Here is a 16,359-nt window from a genome sequence, read left to right as displayed (position 1 = left end):
TCGCGCCGCGCCTCGCGCCCGCCGCGCGCCCCGCGCCGCGCCGGGGCGCCGCCGGTCCGCGGCGGCGCCGACGCGGCGCGCGGCGCGCTAGGCGGGCGCGTCGCGGGGCTCGACGAGGATCTCGTTGACGGCGACGTGCGGGGGCTGGGAGAGGGCCCAGACGACGGTGCGCGCGACGTCGTTGGGGTCGAGCCAGAGGTTGCGGTCCTCGGAGGGCTGCGCGTAGAGCGCGCGCGCCTCCTCGTCCGTCGTGCAGCTCTTCAAGTTCGACTTCGTGTCGCCCGGCTGCACCGTCGTCACCTTGACGCCCGTGCCCGCCGTCTCGGCGCGCAGCCCCTGGGACACGGCCTCGACGAAGAACTTGGTGCCCGAGTAGACCGCGAGGCCCGCGAAGGCCTTGCGGCCCGCGTCCGACGACACGGAGAGCACGTGGCCCTTGCCGCGCGCGAGCATGCCCGGCAGCACGGCGCCGATGCCGTTGAGCACGCCCTTGCAGTTGACGTCGACGGCCTGCTCCCACTCGTCCTCGTGGCCGTTGCGCATGAGCGTGTAGTGCATGACGCCCGCGTTGTTCACGAGGATCGACGGAGGGCCGAGCGCGCGCGCGCACGCGGCCACCGCGTCCTTGACGGCCCGGCGCGACGTGACGTCGCAGGCCACGGCGACCGCGCGGCACCCGTGCAAACTCGCGATCTCCTTGGCCAGCGCGGCCGCGCGGTCCTCGCGGCGCGCGGCGAGGCACACGTCGCAGCCCGCGGCGCCGAGCGCGCGCGCGATGGCCGCGCCGATGCCGCCCGACGCGCCCGTGACGAAGGCGACCTCGCCCCGCAACGTCTGGCCGTTCGTGGCCTGCGCCGGCGGCAGCACGCCCGCCTCGAGGAGGTGGTACGCGTACTCGCGCACCAGGGGCACGTCGAGCGGCGGGTACGCGCCCGCGCCGCGGCGCAAAGCGAGCGCCCGGAGCGCGCCGTTGTCGAAGGACGCGTGGGCGTCGTTGGCCGCTAAAGCCTCCGGCGTCTCCAGGGGCTCGACGAGCTTCCAGAGGGGCTGGAGGAGCGCAGACGCGACGTCGCCGTCCTGGCCCGCGCCGCGCTCGAGCGCCTTGCGGAAGGCCTCGTAGGACACGGCTTCGACGGCGACGCCGCAGGACCGCAGGGCGTCGACGACGGCGCCCATGGGCAGCGTCGCGCCGTTGACGAGGTTGAAGGCCTTGCCGTTCGACGCCTTGTCGCCCGCGGCGCAGAGCACGGACTTGGCCGCGAAGTCCACGGGCGTGAGCTCGCAGCGCCAGCCGTCGACGGACGGCGCCATGCCGAGCCAGGCCATGCCCGCGACGTAGAGCAGGTTCGAGTCGCTCGTGTTCCAGCCCGCGCGGAGGATCTTCTCGCGGAGCGTCGTCTTGGGCTTCGCGGCCTTTTGCGCGGCCGTAAGCGCCGCGACGACCTGCTGCGCGGCGTCGACGCGCGACTGGCGGCTCACGCTGAGGGCCCGGGCCTCGTTGGGGTCGCGGTCGTCGCCCGGCGCCGGCGCGTTGCGCGGGTCCGCGCCGCCGAGGTTGCCCGGGCGGACGACGACCGTCGGGAGGCCGCGCTTCGCCGCGTGCCTCACGAGGAGCTCGGCGACGGCCTTGGACTGGGCGTAGCCGTTCTCGAGCGAGCCCAGCGTCTCGAGCAGGTCCGCGCCGTCCTCCGCGTGGGGGCCGCCGGCCATGGGGAAGACCGCGTCCGTCGAGACGTAGGTCACGGGCTTGACCTTGTGGTCCATCGCGAGGTGGAGCACGCGCATGGTAGAGGTGACGTTGTCCTTGCGGAGGCCGTCGTAGGGGAAGACGAGGTTCACCTTGGCCGCGCAGTGGACGACGCGGTCGACGACGGTGGCGAGGTAGAGGTAGTGGTCCGTGACGAGGCCGAGCCGCTCGAGCGACAGGTCGCCCTCGACGCCCTCGATGCGCGACGCCCAGCCCGCGGCCTCGCGCCACAAACCGTACTTCTCGAGCGTGCCGATGACGCGCTCCAGGGGCGTCTCGGACGCCGACGCCCGGACCAAGCAGAAGACCGTGCGCACCTTCTCGTTCGCGAGGAGCTCGCGGAGCAGGTGCGCGCCGAGGAAGCCCGTCGCGCCCGTCAGGAGCACGGCCTCGCCCTCGAGGGGCCGCTTCGCGGCGGCGGCGTCGTCGCCGTCCGCGGCCGCGAGGTTCTGCTGGCTGTCGACGCGCTTCGTCGCGAGCGACACGCCGTGCCAGTACGCGCGGAGCGCGATGTCGAAGCCCTCGGGGGCCTTGGCGTCGAAGGCGTCGAGCTCCTTCTGCACGGCGGCAAAGGGCAGGGGCGCCGCCTTCGTCGCCTTGCCGCCGCCCGCGATGAACGCGGCGAGCCCCCGGATCGTCGGCCGCTCGAAGAGCGCCGCGACCTTGACGTCGACGCCCTCGCGCGCGTTGAGCCTGGCGACGAGCTTCGTCGCGCGCAGACTGTGGCCGCCCATGTCGAAGAAGGACTCCTCCGGGTCGACCATGGCCATGGGCAGCTCCAGCACCTCCGCCCAGAGCTCGGCGACGAAGGCCTCGGTCTCGCCGTGGAGCGCGAAGGCGTTCTGCGCCGACTCGAGGCCCAGCGTCTTGCGCTCCGCCTCCGCGAAGTCGAGGAGGCCCGGCAGCGTCTTGGGAAAGGCCGCGTGGTTCAGCTTGCCCGAGATGGGGTGCGTCGGGAGCTCCTCCATGGGCACGACGAACGACGGCACCATGTAGTGCGGCAGCGCCGCCTTGAGCTCGTCGCGCGCCGCGCGGCCGAGCGCCTCGACGTCGCGTTGGCCCTCGGGCGCGTCGAAGACGACGAAGGCCGCGATGTGCTTGTCCGTGCCCTCGGCGCCGACGGCCTTGACGACGCAGGACGTGACGTTCGCGCACTGGAGCAGCGCCGTCTCCACGGCCCGGAGCTCCACCGAATAGCCCCGGATCTTCTGCATGGAGTCGTGGCGGCCGAGGATCTCGAGCGTGCCGTCGGGCCGGAGCCGGCCCCAGTCGCCCGTGTCGTAGAGCCGGTCGTAGAGCTTCGGGTTGCCGACGTCCTGGCCCGGCGTCTGGGGCGCCACGGGCAGGTTCGCCGGCCGCGGCGGGAAGCGCTTCGCGTTGAGGTCCGGCCGCAGCAGGTACTCGCGCGCGAGCGTCGGCCCCGCGACGAAGATCTCGCCCTCCATGCCCAGCGGCACGGGCGAGAGCTCCTTCTTGCCCTCGGCGCGGTCCTGGGCCTTGCCGTGCTTCTCGACGTTGTTCGCGTCGGTCATGATGAGCACCTCGACGCCCGGGAGCAGGGGCCCCGTGGAGCAGTACTTGCCGTCGGGCTCCGGCGCGATCGCGAGATCGAGCATCGACACGTCGTGCGTCTCGGAGATGGAGTAGAGGTTCAGCAGCTTCATGCCCGGCGGCGCCACGGCGAGGACGCGGGACCGCAGCTCCGCGGTGACGACCTCGCCGCAGAGGACGACCGCGCGGAAGCACGCGAGCGCGCGCCTCAGCGCCGCGCCGTCGAGCGCGGGCGAGTCGAGCACGGCCTCCAACAGCGACGGCGTGAAGAGCATGCGCGTGACCTTCTCCTTCTCCAGCAGATCCGCGAGCTGCTTCGGGTCGTAGATGACCGTGTCGGGGATGACGACGAGCGTCGCGCCGCGGAGCAGCGGCCGGAGCATCTCCCAGACGAAGAAGACGTTGCACGCCTCGCGCTCGCCCGTCTTCTCGTAGGGCGCGGCCCAGGCGCGGTGGTTGTAGGAGAGCACGGAGCCGCGGTGGGGGCAGGTGATGCCCTTGGGCGCGCCCGTCGTGCCGCTGCTGTAGACGACGTAGGCTAGCGAGTCCATGTGGGTGGTGACCGGCGGCAGCGCCGCGGCCTCCGCGGCCGTCACGACGCAGCGCTTCTGCCAGCCCGCGTCGAGGCAGATGCGCGGCGCGTCGTCCGGCAGGCGGCCCTCGTGGGAGCTCAGCGTGATGACGCGCGCGGGCTTGCACTCCTTGATGACGCGCCGCAGCATGTCGGCGGGATAGCCGACCTCGAGCGGCGCGTACGCGCCGCCGGCGCTGAGCGCCGCGATGTAGGAGACGGCGAACTCGAGGCAGCGCGGCATGAAGATGGGCACGACGGCGTTCTCTTTCACGCCCTCCTTGCGCAGGAACGTCGCGAGCGTCCGCGCCTGGTCCGCGAGCTCCGCGTACGTGAGGGACCGGTCGCCGTCGACGACGGCGACGCTGTCGGGCGTCTTCGCCGCCTGCTCGTAGAAGAGCTCGTGGAGCAGCTTGTCCGGGTAGGTGAAGACGTCGGGGTCGTCCTCGTCGGACTTGGTCCAGCCGCGCGCGAAGCCGCCCCAGCCGCCGGGCATCGTCGTGCGGCGCGCAAATAGATGCGGCTTGAGAAGAGGTGCTACTCGGGTCGCGATGCGTGCAGAGGCAGTGCTGCGCGTCCAGCCGGCCGAGCGTCGGAACAATCACGCGTCGAACAGGCGATTGGCGCGATCGTACCGCGTCGACGTCGTCGTCCCGAGTTTGAGCCACCGTGGACGCGTGGCGGCCTTGCCGGCACATTGATCACATTTGCAACTGCACCAAGGCTGCCCGGCGCACACCGGTGATTGATCAGATCTAGAGCAGAGCTTCCCAACGTTCTCGCGCACCTGCCCCTCGTCACGAGACGCGACCGAGAGAGGTGATCGTTCGGAGCAAAGCTTGGGCCCAACGTCCTCGGCGCACCGGCCCCTCGGAAAGCGACGATGGCGCCGGCCCCCACGGAGGCCGCCCATCCGAACGTCGAGGCCCTGCTCCAGCACCTGGGCCGGCGGTCCCTCGACAGCCACCCGCGCCGCCGCCGCATGGTCGGCGCCGACGGCAAGAGCCAGTCCTTCCACGCGCCGTCCGTCGCGGCCGCGCCGCGCGTGGGCCGCGTGCGCGCGCCGCGGCGGAGCAGCGCGGAGCTCGTCCTCCGCGCGTCCGCGTCCGCGCCGGCGCTCGACGCCAGGAAGCCGCGGAGCCGGCGGCCGTCGCAGATCCTGCTCGCGCCGCTCCGCGGCGACGAGGTAGCGCCGAGCCCGCCGTCGAAGAAGCGGACGCCCTGGGTCATGGGCTACGTGCACCACGGGGTCGACGACGTCCGGGCCGCCGACGAGCCCCCGGAGCAGGCGAAGGCGCGCGTCGCGACGCTCGCGACGCTCGCGGCCGTCGGCACCGTCTCCAAGGCGCTCGCGACGGCGCTCCTCGCGGGACGCCGCGCGCGCGCGGCGTCCGCGGGCCGTTCGAGCGCCGCGGCGCGGATCCAGACGCGGTGGCGCCGCGACAACCCCGCGCTCCGGCGGCATCGGCGCATGCGCGCGGCGGCCCAGGGCGCGCCCTGGCGGCGCTTCGCGGACGTCGTCCAGCGCGCCGCGCGGCGGAGCTGCGCGGACCGCGTGGCCCATTTCCTCGCGGAGGCGAAGAGGCTGCCGCCGTTCCGGCGGTGCATCGCGCGGCTGCAGCGCGTCTGCTACATGATCCAGCGCGTCTGGCGGCGCCAGCTCGCCAGGCACCGGGCCCGCGTGGCCCTCTACGCGAAGATCTGGGACGCCGAGGTCGCGGCGCACTACCGCGCTTTGGCAAAGTACGCCGCGGACCTGCGGGACCCGGGCGCGAACGAGGAGAACGAGGCCCGGGCCGCCGCGGCGCTCGCGCCCTGGCGGCCCGGCGGCCTCGGGGAGACGACGAAGCCGGCCCCGGGCCCGTCGCCGCCCGCGCGGAGCCGCGCGCTCGACGGCGACGGCCGCCGGAGCGGCCGGGGCTCGCGCGACAGTTTCACCGACGCCGGGGACGAGCACTGGGTCCGCACGGCCGAGGAGGCCTGCTCCCGGCGCCGGACCATGCTCCAGTCGCTGAGCAGCCGCATCGAGGACATCGCCGGCGACGGCGCGCCGCCGAAGCACGGCGGCGCGCGGCCGAAGCTCTTCTCCGCCGGCTACCGCGACGCGCACCTCGAGCGGTACCTCAAAAAGCGAAAGCGCGCGCACGCGCGCGCGGCGGAGGCCGCGGCGCTGGACGCGCACGGCAAGTTCGACCTCTCGGACGCGCGGGGCCTCGTGCATTGCAAGGCCGAGTCCTTCGACGACGTGTCCAAGTCGTTCAACCGCAAGACGCTCGTCTCCGCGGGCGAGCTCCCGCTGCCGACGCCGCGGCTCGTCATGCTCCCGCGCGACGTCCGCGCGGCGATCCTCGACGCGGCCGTCTACGCGCTCCGCGAGCGCCACGTGCTCGCCAAGGTCTGCCGCGTCTACACGAAGCTCCGGCTCGCGGCGCACGTCGCGACCTGGCGCCTCCGCGCGTTGGGCGAGGGCCGCGGCAATTTCGCGACGACGCGGCGCCGGCGCCGCTCCTTCGACGACATGACCCAGAAGATCTCCCTGCTCCGCCGGGCCGCGTCGAAGACGGGGGGCCGCCGCAAGTCCGCCGCGGGCTTCCTCCCCGGGCTGTGAATTTAGACGTGGATGACGCCGTCGGGCCCGGGCCTCCGCGGCCGCTCGAGGAGCGCGTCCGCGGCCCCGTGGAAGCGGACGTCCGGCGCGGCCGGCGCCTCGCGGTAGAGGACGTAGTGCTGGACGATGAAGATGCCGTCGTAGACGAAGCTGAGGAGGCCGAGCCCGAACTTCACGGGGTCCCGCAGGACGCCGCCCCAGCCAACCGTCGACCCGTCGAGGACGACCTGCGCCACGGACAGCGTGCCGCCGAGCAGGTCCATGAGCACGTTCGCGATGGACCAGCCCGTCGTCGACCGGCGCCTCCGGTTCAGGAGGACCTGCGGGACGTACTTGATCGTGGTGATGCCGAGCTTGAGCACGGAGAGCCAGTAGAGGAAGTCGAGCCAGCTGGCCGGCCCCGTGTCCCGTCCGCGGAACGCGACGACCGCGCCGTAGGCGGCCGACGCGCCCGCGAGCGCCGCGACGGCGCCGACGCAGGGCCGCGACAGCCCCTGGTCGCCGCGCTCGTAGAAAAAGCACTGGACGATCTGCGCGACCGTGAGCGCGCAGCCGTGGAGCGCGAAGCACACGTCGGGCAGCGCGACGAGGTCGGCGGCGCGCCCAAAGGCCTCGTGGTACGCGCGGCGCGTCGGCCCGTCGAAGCGCAGGCAGATCGTGTAGGCGCTGTAGGAGACGTAGCCGAGAAAATTGATGCACTGGAAGTCAAAGCTCATGCCGACGACGCTCTTCCGTCGCCAGTTGAGCAGGAATTGGGGCCAAAACGAAGCGCTCCATACGGCGAAGTAGCTCCAGCCGAGCACCGTCGACGCCGCGCGCGCGACGTTCATGTGTCACGGTGAGAACTGCTGGCGATGGGATGACCTCTTAGCAAGGCACCGCCGACCCCCAGAACTCGGCCTCATAGGCTGCCCAAATGCACTCACTTCACCCAAGGACGACGGTAATTCAATAAAACAACTTTTACCTCCCAAATCTTCTTGGGCTGCCCCGGGCCCAGCAATCCTTCGCACGCTCGTCGTGTGCGCAGAGCCGTCCGTCGGCCATGTCGAAGCGCCGGGCGCCGTCGTCGGTCCCCTTCGTGCTGACGCGCTGCAAGCTGTGTAAGAAGAGCAAGCAGGGGGCCATCTTCTGCCGCGTGCTGCGCGCGCACGCCGAGGACGGCTGGGAGGCCCCCGACGGCTTCGCGGCCTGGCTCGCGGCCTGGGAGGCGGAGCCCGAGCCCGAGCCCGAGGCGCCGCCGGCGCCGGCCGCCGAGGGCCCCGCGGCGGCGCCGCCGGAGCGCGTCGCGCCGCGCGCGCGCGCGGCCGCGCGCCGCGAGGCCGAGCGGCGCGAGGCCGAGGAGGAGCTCGCGCGCGCGGCGGCCGAGCCGCCCGGGGAGGAGGCGCCGAAGCGCGGTCGGAGCCCCGGCGAGCCGCCGGCGCGGAGCCCCAAGCGCCCGAGGAGCGCGCCGCGGCCGGCGCAGCGGCGCACCGCGAGCTGGGGCGCGTCCGAGGACTCGCTCGAGGACCGGGCGCCCGCGCCGCCGCGGCCGCCGGCGACGCCGCCGCCCCTCGTGCGGCGCCAGCCGGGCGTCGCCTGGGCGCGGGGAAACCTGTCCGACGAGGCCGTCGACGCCTACGTCGCGTCCGCGGCGGCGCTCGGCGTGGGCGAGGAGCTCGCGCTCGAGCAGCTCCACGATAGCTCGAACGACGCGGCCGCGGCGCTCGCGGCGCTCGCGGACGCGCCCGAGGCGCGCCACTTCTTCGCGGCGCGCGTCGCCGACGCGGCGCGGCCGCGCCGGGCCGACCCGGCCCTCGCGTCGGGCGTCGACGCGTTCCTCGCCGCGGCGGCGTTCCTCGGTCAAACCGCGCGCGAGCTCGGCGGCGGCGGCCCGCCGGCGCCGCCGGTGCCGCTCCCGCCCCCCGAAGGCCGCCTCGCGCGGCCGGACCGCGGCGGCTTCTCGCCCGAGGACGCGGCCAAGTTCGGCGAGGCGCTCCTGGACTGCGACCGCGACTGCGGCGCGGCGCTGCGCCGGCTCCGGAAGACGCCGCGCGGGGGCCTGCGGGGCGAGGTCAACGCGTTCGCGCGCGCGTCCGTCGGCGACGTGCTCGACCTCTACTACGGCGACTTCAAGCCGTCGGGCGGCTACGGCGCCTGGAAGGCGCGGCTCAAGGGGCGCCGCGACGAGGCCGCGCGCCACGAGGAGCTGCTGGGCGTCGGCGGCGCGGGCGGCCGGTGGCGCCTCGGCGGGTCGGCCGCGGCCGCCGCGGCCGCCGCGGACCAAAAGGCGCCGTCGGCCGCCGGGCTCGTCGACCTCGACGACCCCAGGGTCTTCGCGACGATCCCCGGCGACGCGGACCGGCGCGCGTCGCTCGAGTCGTCGCTCGCGGCGACGCGGCGCGCGGCGGCGCGCGCGGAGGCGGAGCGCCGGGCCCGCGCGGCCGCGCCGCCGGCGCCCGCGACGCCGCCGCCGCCGGGCGCGGCGCCGGCGGCGCGCCTCGCGGACGCCACGGAGGAGGCGAAGCGGGTCATCGGGTTGAGCCGCTACGACCCGCGCGCGCCCCTCGTCTTCGACTGCCCCTGCGGCTGCGGCGAGCGCGTCGACAACCGGGGCCGCGCGGCGTCGCACCGGCGCAAGTGGGCGACGCGGTCCTGCCGCGAGCGCGCCGCGCGGTCCGCGGACCTCGGCGACGCCTTTTTGGCGCTGCCGCCGAACTCGGCCGAGGGCGCGCGGCGCGCGTTCGACGCGCTCGCGCGGTCGCCGGAGCCGCTCCGGCGCGACTCGTCGTCGGACGCGGAGCCCGCCCCGGACCTGTCCGTCTGCCTCTGCGGCTGCGGCCAGACGATCGACAACGCGGGCCGGAGCGGCGGCCACCGCCGCAAGTGGGCCTCGGCGGCGTGCCGCCAGCGCGCGCACAGCGAGCGCGCGCGCGAGGCGCGGCGCACCGGCGCCGCGCCGCCGTCGCCCGCGGCGCCCGCGCCCGCGCCGGCGACGTCGGCGGCGCCGCCGCCCGCGCTCTCGCCGCCGGCGTCGCCGCCCGCGGCGCCCGCGGCGCGCCGGTTCCTCGTCCACGCGGGCGTCCTCGTCGCCAGGCACTTCGACGGCGTCGGCACGCTCGCCGGCGCCGTCGTCGGCCGCGCGCCGCCGCGCCGCGACGAGGACACGGGCGCCGTCGTGCGCGCCTGGACCGTGCGCTTCGACGCGCCGGGCGGCGCGACGCGCGCCGTCGACCTCGACGCGCGCGCCGTCGCGGACCTCGCGCTCCGCGGGCCCGGCGGCGCCGCGGCGCCCGACGACGCGGGCGACGGCGACCACCGGCGCTTCCGCGGCGTCACCTGCAAGTGGTACGCGGACACGCCGCGCTACAACGCGGCCTTCTCGCTCCTCGGCGACCGCTTCTCGCTCGGCGGCTTCGACACGGCGGCCCAGGCCGCGCGCTGCTGGGACCTCGTCGCCTTCCGCGCGGGCCGCGACGACCTCAACCTCCTCGCCTTCGCCTCGCCCAAGCCCAACCCCTCCCACGACGACCAGCGCGTCCTCGCGGCGCGGCTCCGCGACAACATGCGCGCGCGCAACGCGCCCGTCGACGCCGACGCGGTCGTCATCGACCGCGCCGCGCCGCCGCCGGCGGCCTAACATGCGTTCGTGGGTAGTAGGCGGCCGTTACTGTTGGGATCTGTCCAGAGGGGGGGAGGTCCGGGGTCGAGCAGCGGCGCGCTGGGCTCGTGCGATGCACATCGGGAGGGGGGGGGGGCTTCGGATCGTCCGCGCGACCATGCGCATCATGGTCGCGCCGAGAGGGGGGAAGGGAGGGGGAATTGTGATCTGCGACGCGACCATGCCATCATGGTCGCGCCGAGAGGGGGGAAGGGAGGGGGAAGTTTGATCTGCGACGCGACCATGCCATCATGGTCGCGCCGAGGTGGCGGGGGAATCGCCCGCGCGACCGTGCGCACACGGTCGCGCGTCCGATCAAACGCGCGGCCACTAGGACTGGCCGAACCCGGGGCGCCACATGGCATCCAGCATGGCGTTGTTGGCCTGGATGTCCGCGAGCATCGCCGGCGGGAGGTCCGGGGCGCCCTCGTAGGCGACGTCGTCGCAGTCGCGGAGGATCTGGATCTTCGACCGCTGGAGCTCGCCGGTGACGCGCGCCATGCTCGCCGCGTCCGTGAAGGCGACGTAGCCCGTGCCGGAGGCCGCCATGGCGTGGATGCGCTCGACCATCGTGTCGCGCTTCACGCGCGCGAAGAAGGCCCACAGATTCCGCTCGAGCGCGACGTCCGCGCCGGCCGTGCCGAAGCCCCGGGGCTGGCCGCTCGGCGTGAGGTTGCGGATGCGCATGGTCCGCGCCTGGATCCGGGCCGCCGTCTCGCGCCCGCTCCTCGGCGCCCGCTCCTTGGCGCGCTGCTTCGCGGCGCGCTTGGCCTTGAACGCCTCGACGCCGACCTGCGTCTCGTCGAAGGCGGCCGCGCCGCGCTCGAGCAAGGTGTCGCGCTCGAGCGCGCCGCCCGCGCGGCTCAGCCAGGCGTTGCCGCCCTTGGTGACGCCGGGCACGAAGAGGCTGTCGAGGCCGGGCAGCTCGGCCAGGAGGTGCTTCATGCGGAGGCCGTACGAGGGGAAGTCCTTCCCGGGGTACGCCTTGCGGTACTCGGCGCCGAGCGAGCTCTGCTGCACGCGGCCGTTCGGCGCCGCGTCGCAGAGGGCCAGCACCTCGTCGGCGAGCTGCTGGAGCTCCGCCGGCGTCGCCGTGCAGACCGCCTCGGCGTCCTTCTTCGTGGACCCGCGCTTGGCCTTGGGCGACGCGGCGGCGGCGGGCGCGGCGGCGGCCGCGGGCGCCGCGGCCGCGTCCGCCGCGGGCGCGCGGAGCACGCACGCGCCGGCCCAGGGGTTCTCGTGGTCGGGCTCGTAGCCGCCCAGCGCGACGCCGGGCAGCAGGTCCAGCAGGGGCTTCATCCGTAACTTGTGCTGCGGCATCTTCGAGCCGTAGGCCTTCTCGTAGGCGGCCGGGAGGTTCGAGAGGTGGACCGCGCCCGTCTTGGCCGCGTCGCAGAGCGCGAGCACCTGGTCGGCGAGGGCCCGGAGCTCCGCCGGCGACGCCGTGCACGGGGTCGGGGTCCACTTGGACGGGCCCTTCCGCTTGCCGTACTCCGGGCACGGCCGGTCGGACTTTGCGACCTTGACCCAGCGCTCGCTGCCCGGGAAGCACTCCTTGTGCAGCGTGTCGCAGGCCGCCTCGGCGCCCGCCAGCTTCCTGAAGACGACGAAGGCGTAGCCGGACGGCCGGCCCGTGCGATCCCGCGGCATCGCGAGAAACTCGATGGGCCCGGCGCGCGCGATCCACGACCGCACCTCCGCCTCCTCCGCGGCCCAGGGCAGGCCCTGGACGAAGACCGTGCGGCCTAGCTCCTCGGCGTCGGCCGCTGTCGGCGCGGGCTGCCGCGCGGACGGCGGCGCCGCCGCCGCGGCGCCCGCGCCGTCGTCGCGGCTCGCGTTGGAGGACGCGCGCTCCCGCCGCGCCGGCGGGCACGGCCGCTCCGACTTGGCGACCTTGACCCAGCGCTCGCTGCCCGGGAAAAACTCGCCGTGCAGCGTGTCGCAGGCCGCCTCGGCGCCCGCCAGCGCCTCGAAGACGACGAAGGCCACGCCGGACGGCCGGCCGTCGTGCTTGTTCAGCGGCATGACGAGCGACGCGATGGGCCCGCAGCCCGCCATCCAGGACCGCACGTCGGCCTCCTCCGCGGTCCAGGGCAGGCCCTGGCAGAAGACCGTGCGGCCCAGCGTCTCGGCGTCGCCCGCCGTCGGCGCGGGCCGCCGCGCGGGCGGCGGCGGCGGCGCCGCGGCGCCCGCGCCGTCGTCGCGGCTCACGTGCGCGCGCGCCCAGCGGTTGTCGGGGTCCACGTGCGACGGGTCGTAGCCGCCCACGGCGACGCCGGGCAGCAGCGCCATGAGCGTCTTCGCCTTGACGCCGTGGCTCGGCATCGGGGCGCCGTAGGCCTTCTTGTAGTCGCCCGGGAGGTTCCCGAGCAGCACGCGGCCCGATCGCGCCGCGTCGCAGAGCGCGAGTATCTGGGCCGCGAGCCGCGCGAGCTCCGCCGGCGACGCGTCGCAGCCCGCGGGGTCGATGGTCTTGCCCTGCTTCGGCGGCTTCGCGACGGCCGGCTTGACGGTCCCGCCGGTGTCATGGACGCGGCGCCCGTCCTCGTCGCGGATCCCTCCGGACTCCCGCCGCCGCGTCGGGCACGGCCGGTCCGCCATGACGGCCGTGACCCGGCGCTTCGTGCCCGGGAAGAACTCGCCGCCGCCGAGGGTGAGGCCCAGGGCGGCGCAGGCCTTCTCGGCGCCCGCGGGCGCCTCGAAGACCACAAAGGCCGTGCCGGACGGCCGGCCGTCGCCGCGGTTCAGGGGCAGCACGAGGGACGCGACGGGCCCGTTTCGCGCCATCCAGGACCGCACCTCGGCCTCCTCCGCGGTCCAGGGCAGGCCCCGGACGAAGACCGTGCGGCCGAGCTCCTCGGCGTCGCCCGCGCCGCGCATGCTCTCGAGCTCGGCCCGGAGGCTCGCCAGGTCCTCCGGCGGCGGCGCGATGGTGTCCGCGACGGGCCCGTCGTCGGCGACGCCCGAGCCCGCCCGGCCGACGCCCGCGGTCGCGCCGCCGCACGACTCGAGGCCGTAGGGCTCGAGCGCGGTCAAAAGCCGCGACATCTTCAGCGCGCCGTAGCCCTTCATGTCGAGGGGCTTGCGGTACTTGAGGAAGTAGGCGCGCGGCAGGTTCGCCGAGAGCACCTTGCCCCCCGGGGCCTCGTCGACCAGCGCGAGGATCTCCGCCGCGAGCGCGCGGAGCTTTTCCGGTTCCGCGGTCACGGGCGCGGTCCGCGCGTGCGCGAGCAGCAGCCCCGTGCGCTTGACGCGGTCGCCGGGCGCCGCGACGGCCTGGTAGAGCGCCTCGGCCGCGGAAGATTCCGTGGCGCCCGAGGCCTCGCGGAGCCGGTTCGGCGACCAGTCGCGGACCCTCGCGTGGACCCCCGCGGCGCGGTACGCTAAGCGCCCCGCGGCCTGGGCCTCGAGCGCCGCGGCGTCGGGGACGTCGCCGTCCTCGGCGCCCGTGCCCCGGCGCGACACCGTGCCCCCGCGGCCCCGCGCCTCCGCGCGGACGTAGACGTTCGGCAGTTTGCCGAGGAGGTCCGAGAGCCGGTCCTCGCCGTACGTCGCGCAGTTCAGCGGCGCGCCGTGGAGCGCGTAGTAGAGCTTGGGCAGGTTCGCGCAGAGGACCGCGCCGGCGTCGGCGCCGTCGACGACGGCGAGCACCTCGGCCTCGAGCGACCGCAGCGTCGGCGGCTCCGGCGCGTCCTCCGCCGCCTTCCGCGCCCAGAGCGGCGGCGTCGACGCGACGGACTCGGGCGACGGCTCGTTGAGGAAGGGGCGCTTCACGGACAGGTTCGGGTCGCCCGTGCCGAAGAACGCGTGGTAGCCGATGTCGCGCTTGTGGTCCGCGCCGACGACGCCGGCGACGGACGCCGCGCCGACGACGCCGGGCACGGACGTCGCGCCGATGGACCCGACGGCGCCCGGGGGCTTGGCGGCCGTGGGGATGCGCTCGCCGTCGAGCGGGGGGAGCTCGCCGTCGAGCTCGGACCCGGACCGCGACCGCGACCCGGACCCGACGGCGCCCGCGGCGCCGGAGGGCTTCGCGTCCCTCGGGAGCCGCTCGCCGTCGAGCGGGGGGAGCGCCGCGTCGAGCGGCGTCAAAAGCGGGGGGGCGCTCTCGTCGTCGAGGCCCTCGATGCCGAGCGACGTGCGGACCGCCGGATTTTTCGATTTGGCGGCGGGGGGCGCCTCGACCTTTTCTCCCTCGGTCGGCGGGCCCGGCGCGGGCGGCTTGGTGGTCGGGGTCTTCGGGGACCCCGATTTGAGGCCTAACATCTTGAGCATGGCGTCGACGCGGGGGTCTCGCACTTCCACGCGGCGGTTCTGCGTGCCCGGCAATGCCCGGCGACTCGCAAGGCCTCGCAGACCGCCCCTCGGACCTCGTCCGCGCGCCATACAGATGTGCTAGCGTAAAAAAAAATGACGCGCCTACCGGTGCTCGTAGACTTTCAGGGCGTGGGCGCCGACGGGCGTGGCGCGGTAGGCCTCGACCTGCGCCTGCATCTCGGCGTCCTGGGCTAGCAGCTGTTCGAACGGCGACGCGTATTTGCCGCGGGCGAACTTCGCGGGCAAGACCAGGGGAGCCGCCAGCGTCGCCATGGCCACATCTGAAATGGATGGTGCATCGCCCCCAAGAAACTCGCCGCCGGACTTTTCGAGGAAGCCGTTGGCGCGGTCGAGGGTCTCCGCGAGGCGGTCGTCGCAGACCTTCATCGCTTCGTCGCATCGCGTGCGGAAGAGGCGCCGCATGGACTCCGTCAAACGCGGCGACATCACGCTCCAGGCAGCGCCGAAGAGTGGGCCCCGTCCGACGCCGGCGAGGTCGTCCCAGACATTCGCGTTCGCCTCGCGAAATAGTTTTTCGTAGATCCACTGCCGCGACAGCGGGCCGAGGTCCTCGTCGAGGAGGGCCTTCAGCGCCGGGTCGACGGGGCCCTGGACGGCCTCCGCGATGGCCCAGCTGTCCGCGAGCACGGCGCCGTCGGGCATGACGAGCGCGGGCACGGCCGTCGCGTTCGAGCGAGGCCGCGGCCGCGGCTCGCCGACCTCCGCCGCGGTGCGCGGCATGGCGTCGACGCGCGACGTCGACGAGAGATGCCTTTCCGCGCCGGCGACGCGCAGCGCCAGCGACGGTAAGACGTGCTCTCCGGGAGCGTAGCCGTGCTCGCGGTAGGGCTTGGCTGCGCGGTCCAGCGACCATGCGGCCAGCTCGCAGTAATGGCTGTAAGGGATGGTCAACAGCTGTGGCTGGTTTTCTGCTTTCGCGAGCTTGATGAGGTCGCGCTGCGTCCAGCGCGCGAGCGCGACGAGCTTGGACATCGCAGTGGATGGCAGGGTTCAATGATCGGTGGCTTGCACTGCAAGTTGAAGCTGAGGGCAGCCACGATGGACGCGGCACGTGTTGTTCTGGCGCTCCTCGCCGCCGCCGACGCGCTGAAGAATCCGAACACGACGCTCCTCGGCTCCTGGCCCATGGTTCATGCCCACGACGCCGCGACGACCTACCTCAGCACGGGCATCGTCGACGAATGGGCCAAAACCCAGCAGGACGGCGGCGTGGCGTCGCTCTTTGGATGCGGTGCGCGCGCCCTCGACTGGCGGCCGAGCCTCAAGGACGGCGTGCTCCAGATGCACCACGGCGACATCGACATCGAGTACGCCATGTCCGACGCGCTCGACGAGGCCGTCGCGTGGGCGAACGCGCACGTCGACGTCGAGGATCTCATCCTCCTCATCCTCTCCCACGAGGACGGCGACGGCGCGCACGCGGCCGTTTTGGAGCTGCTGGGGACCGCCGGGGTCGCGTACGTCGACGATTGCGCCGGCCTCTACTCGACGACGGTCGCGGCGGCCGCGGACGCGGCGAGGCTGCCCGGAGGCGGGAGCATGATGGGAATCTCGGGCACCTGCGTCACGGGCCACTGGGATTCGTCGATCACCTGCGCGGGGTTCAAGTCGCGACGGCTCGAGGAGACGACGGCGACGAACGCGACGGCGGCGAACGGCACCGTCGACTTCCCGTGGTATTACACCTGCTACGCCGACTCGTCGTCGAAGGACTACCCCCTGGACCGCTTCTGGACCTACTACGAGTCCGTCGTCCAGGAAGGCCCCGTCGGCGGCGGGCTCTACACGGTCCAGGCCCTCTGGCAGGAGGACGCGGACTCCGTCGTCGTCAGCGGCCTCCACGGGGCCACGCTGCTGACCGAGGAGTCCGAGTCGGGCCTCAACGCGCTCGTCACGGCGCGCAT

At 74.4% G+C, this 16,359-nt stretch overlaps 1 protein-coding gene across 1 annotated transcript; it reads right to left on the bottom strand.

The window, feature by feature from the left end:
* Positions 1 to 87: 87 nt before the first annotated feature.
* On the bottom strand, positions 88 to 15,427 carry AURANDRAFT_71372 (hypothetical protein; the record flags this gene model as incomplete). Its single annotated transcript, XM_009037381.1, has 5 exons — positions 88 to 4,392; positions 6,486 to 7,175; positions 9,406 to 9,691; positions 10,464 to 14,338; positions 14,555 to 15,427. The coding sequence occupies 5 exons, from the start codon at positions 15,425 to 15,427 to the stop codon at positions 88 to 90; spliced, it is 10,029 nt and encodes a 3,342-aa protein (XP_009035629.1).
* Between the last annotated feature and the right edge of the window lie 932 nt (positions 15,428 to 16,359).

The sequence above is a fragment of the Aureococcus anophagefferens genome (assembly GCF_000186865.1).
Source record: "Aureococcus anophagefferens unplaced genomic scaffold AURANscaffold_6, whole genome shotgun sequence".
Taxonomy (NCBI): domain Eukaryota; class Pelagophyceae; order Pelagomonadales; family Pelagomonadaceae; genus Aureococcus; species Aureococcus anophagefferens.
Note: the sequence above shows the minus strand (reverse complement) of the source record. Positions and strands in the feature narration are given on the sequence as shown.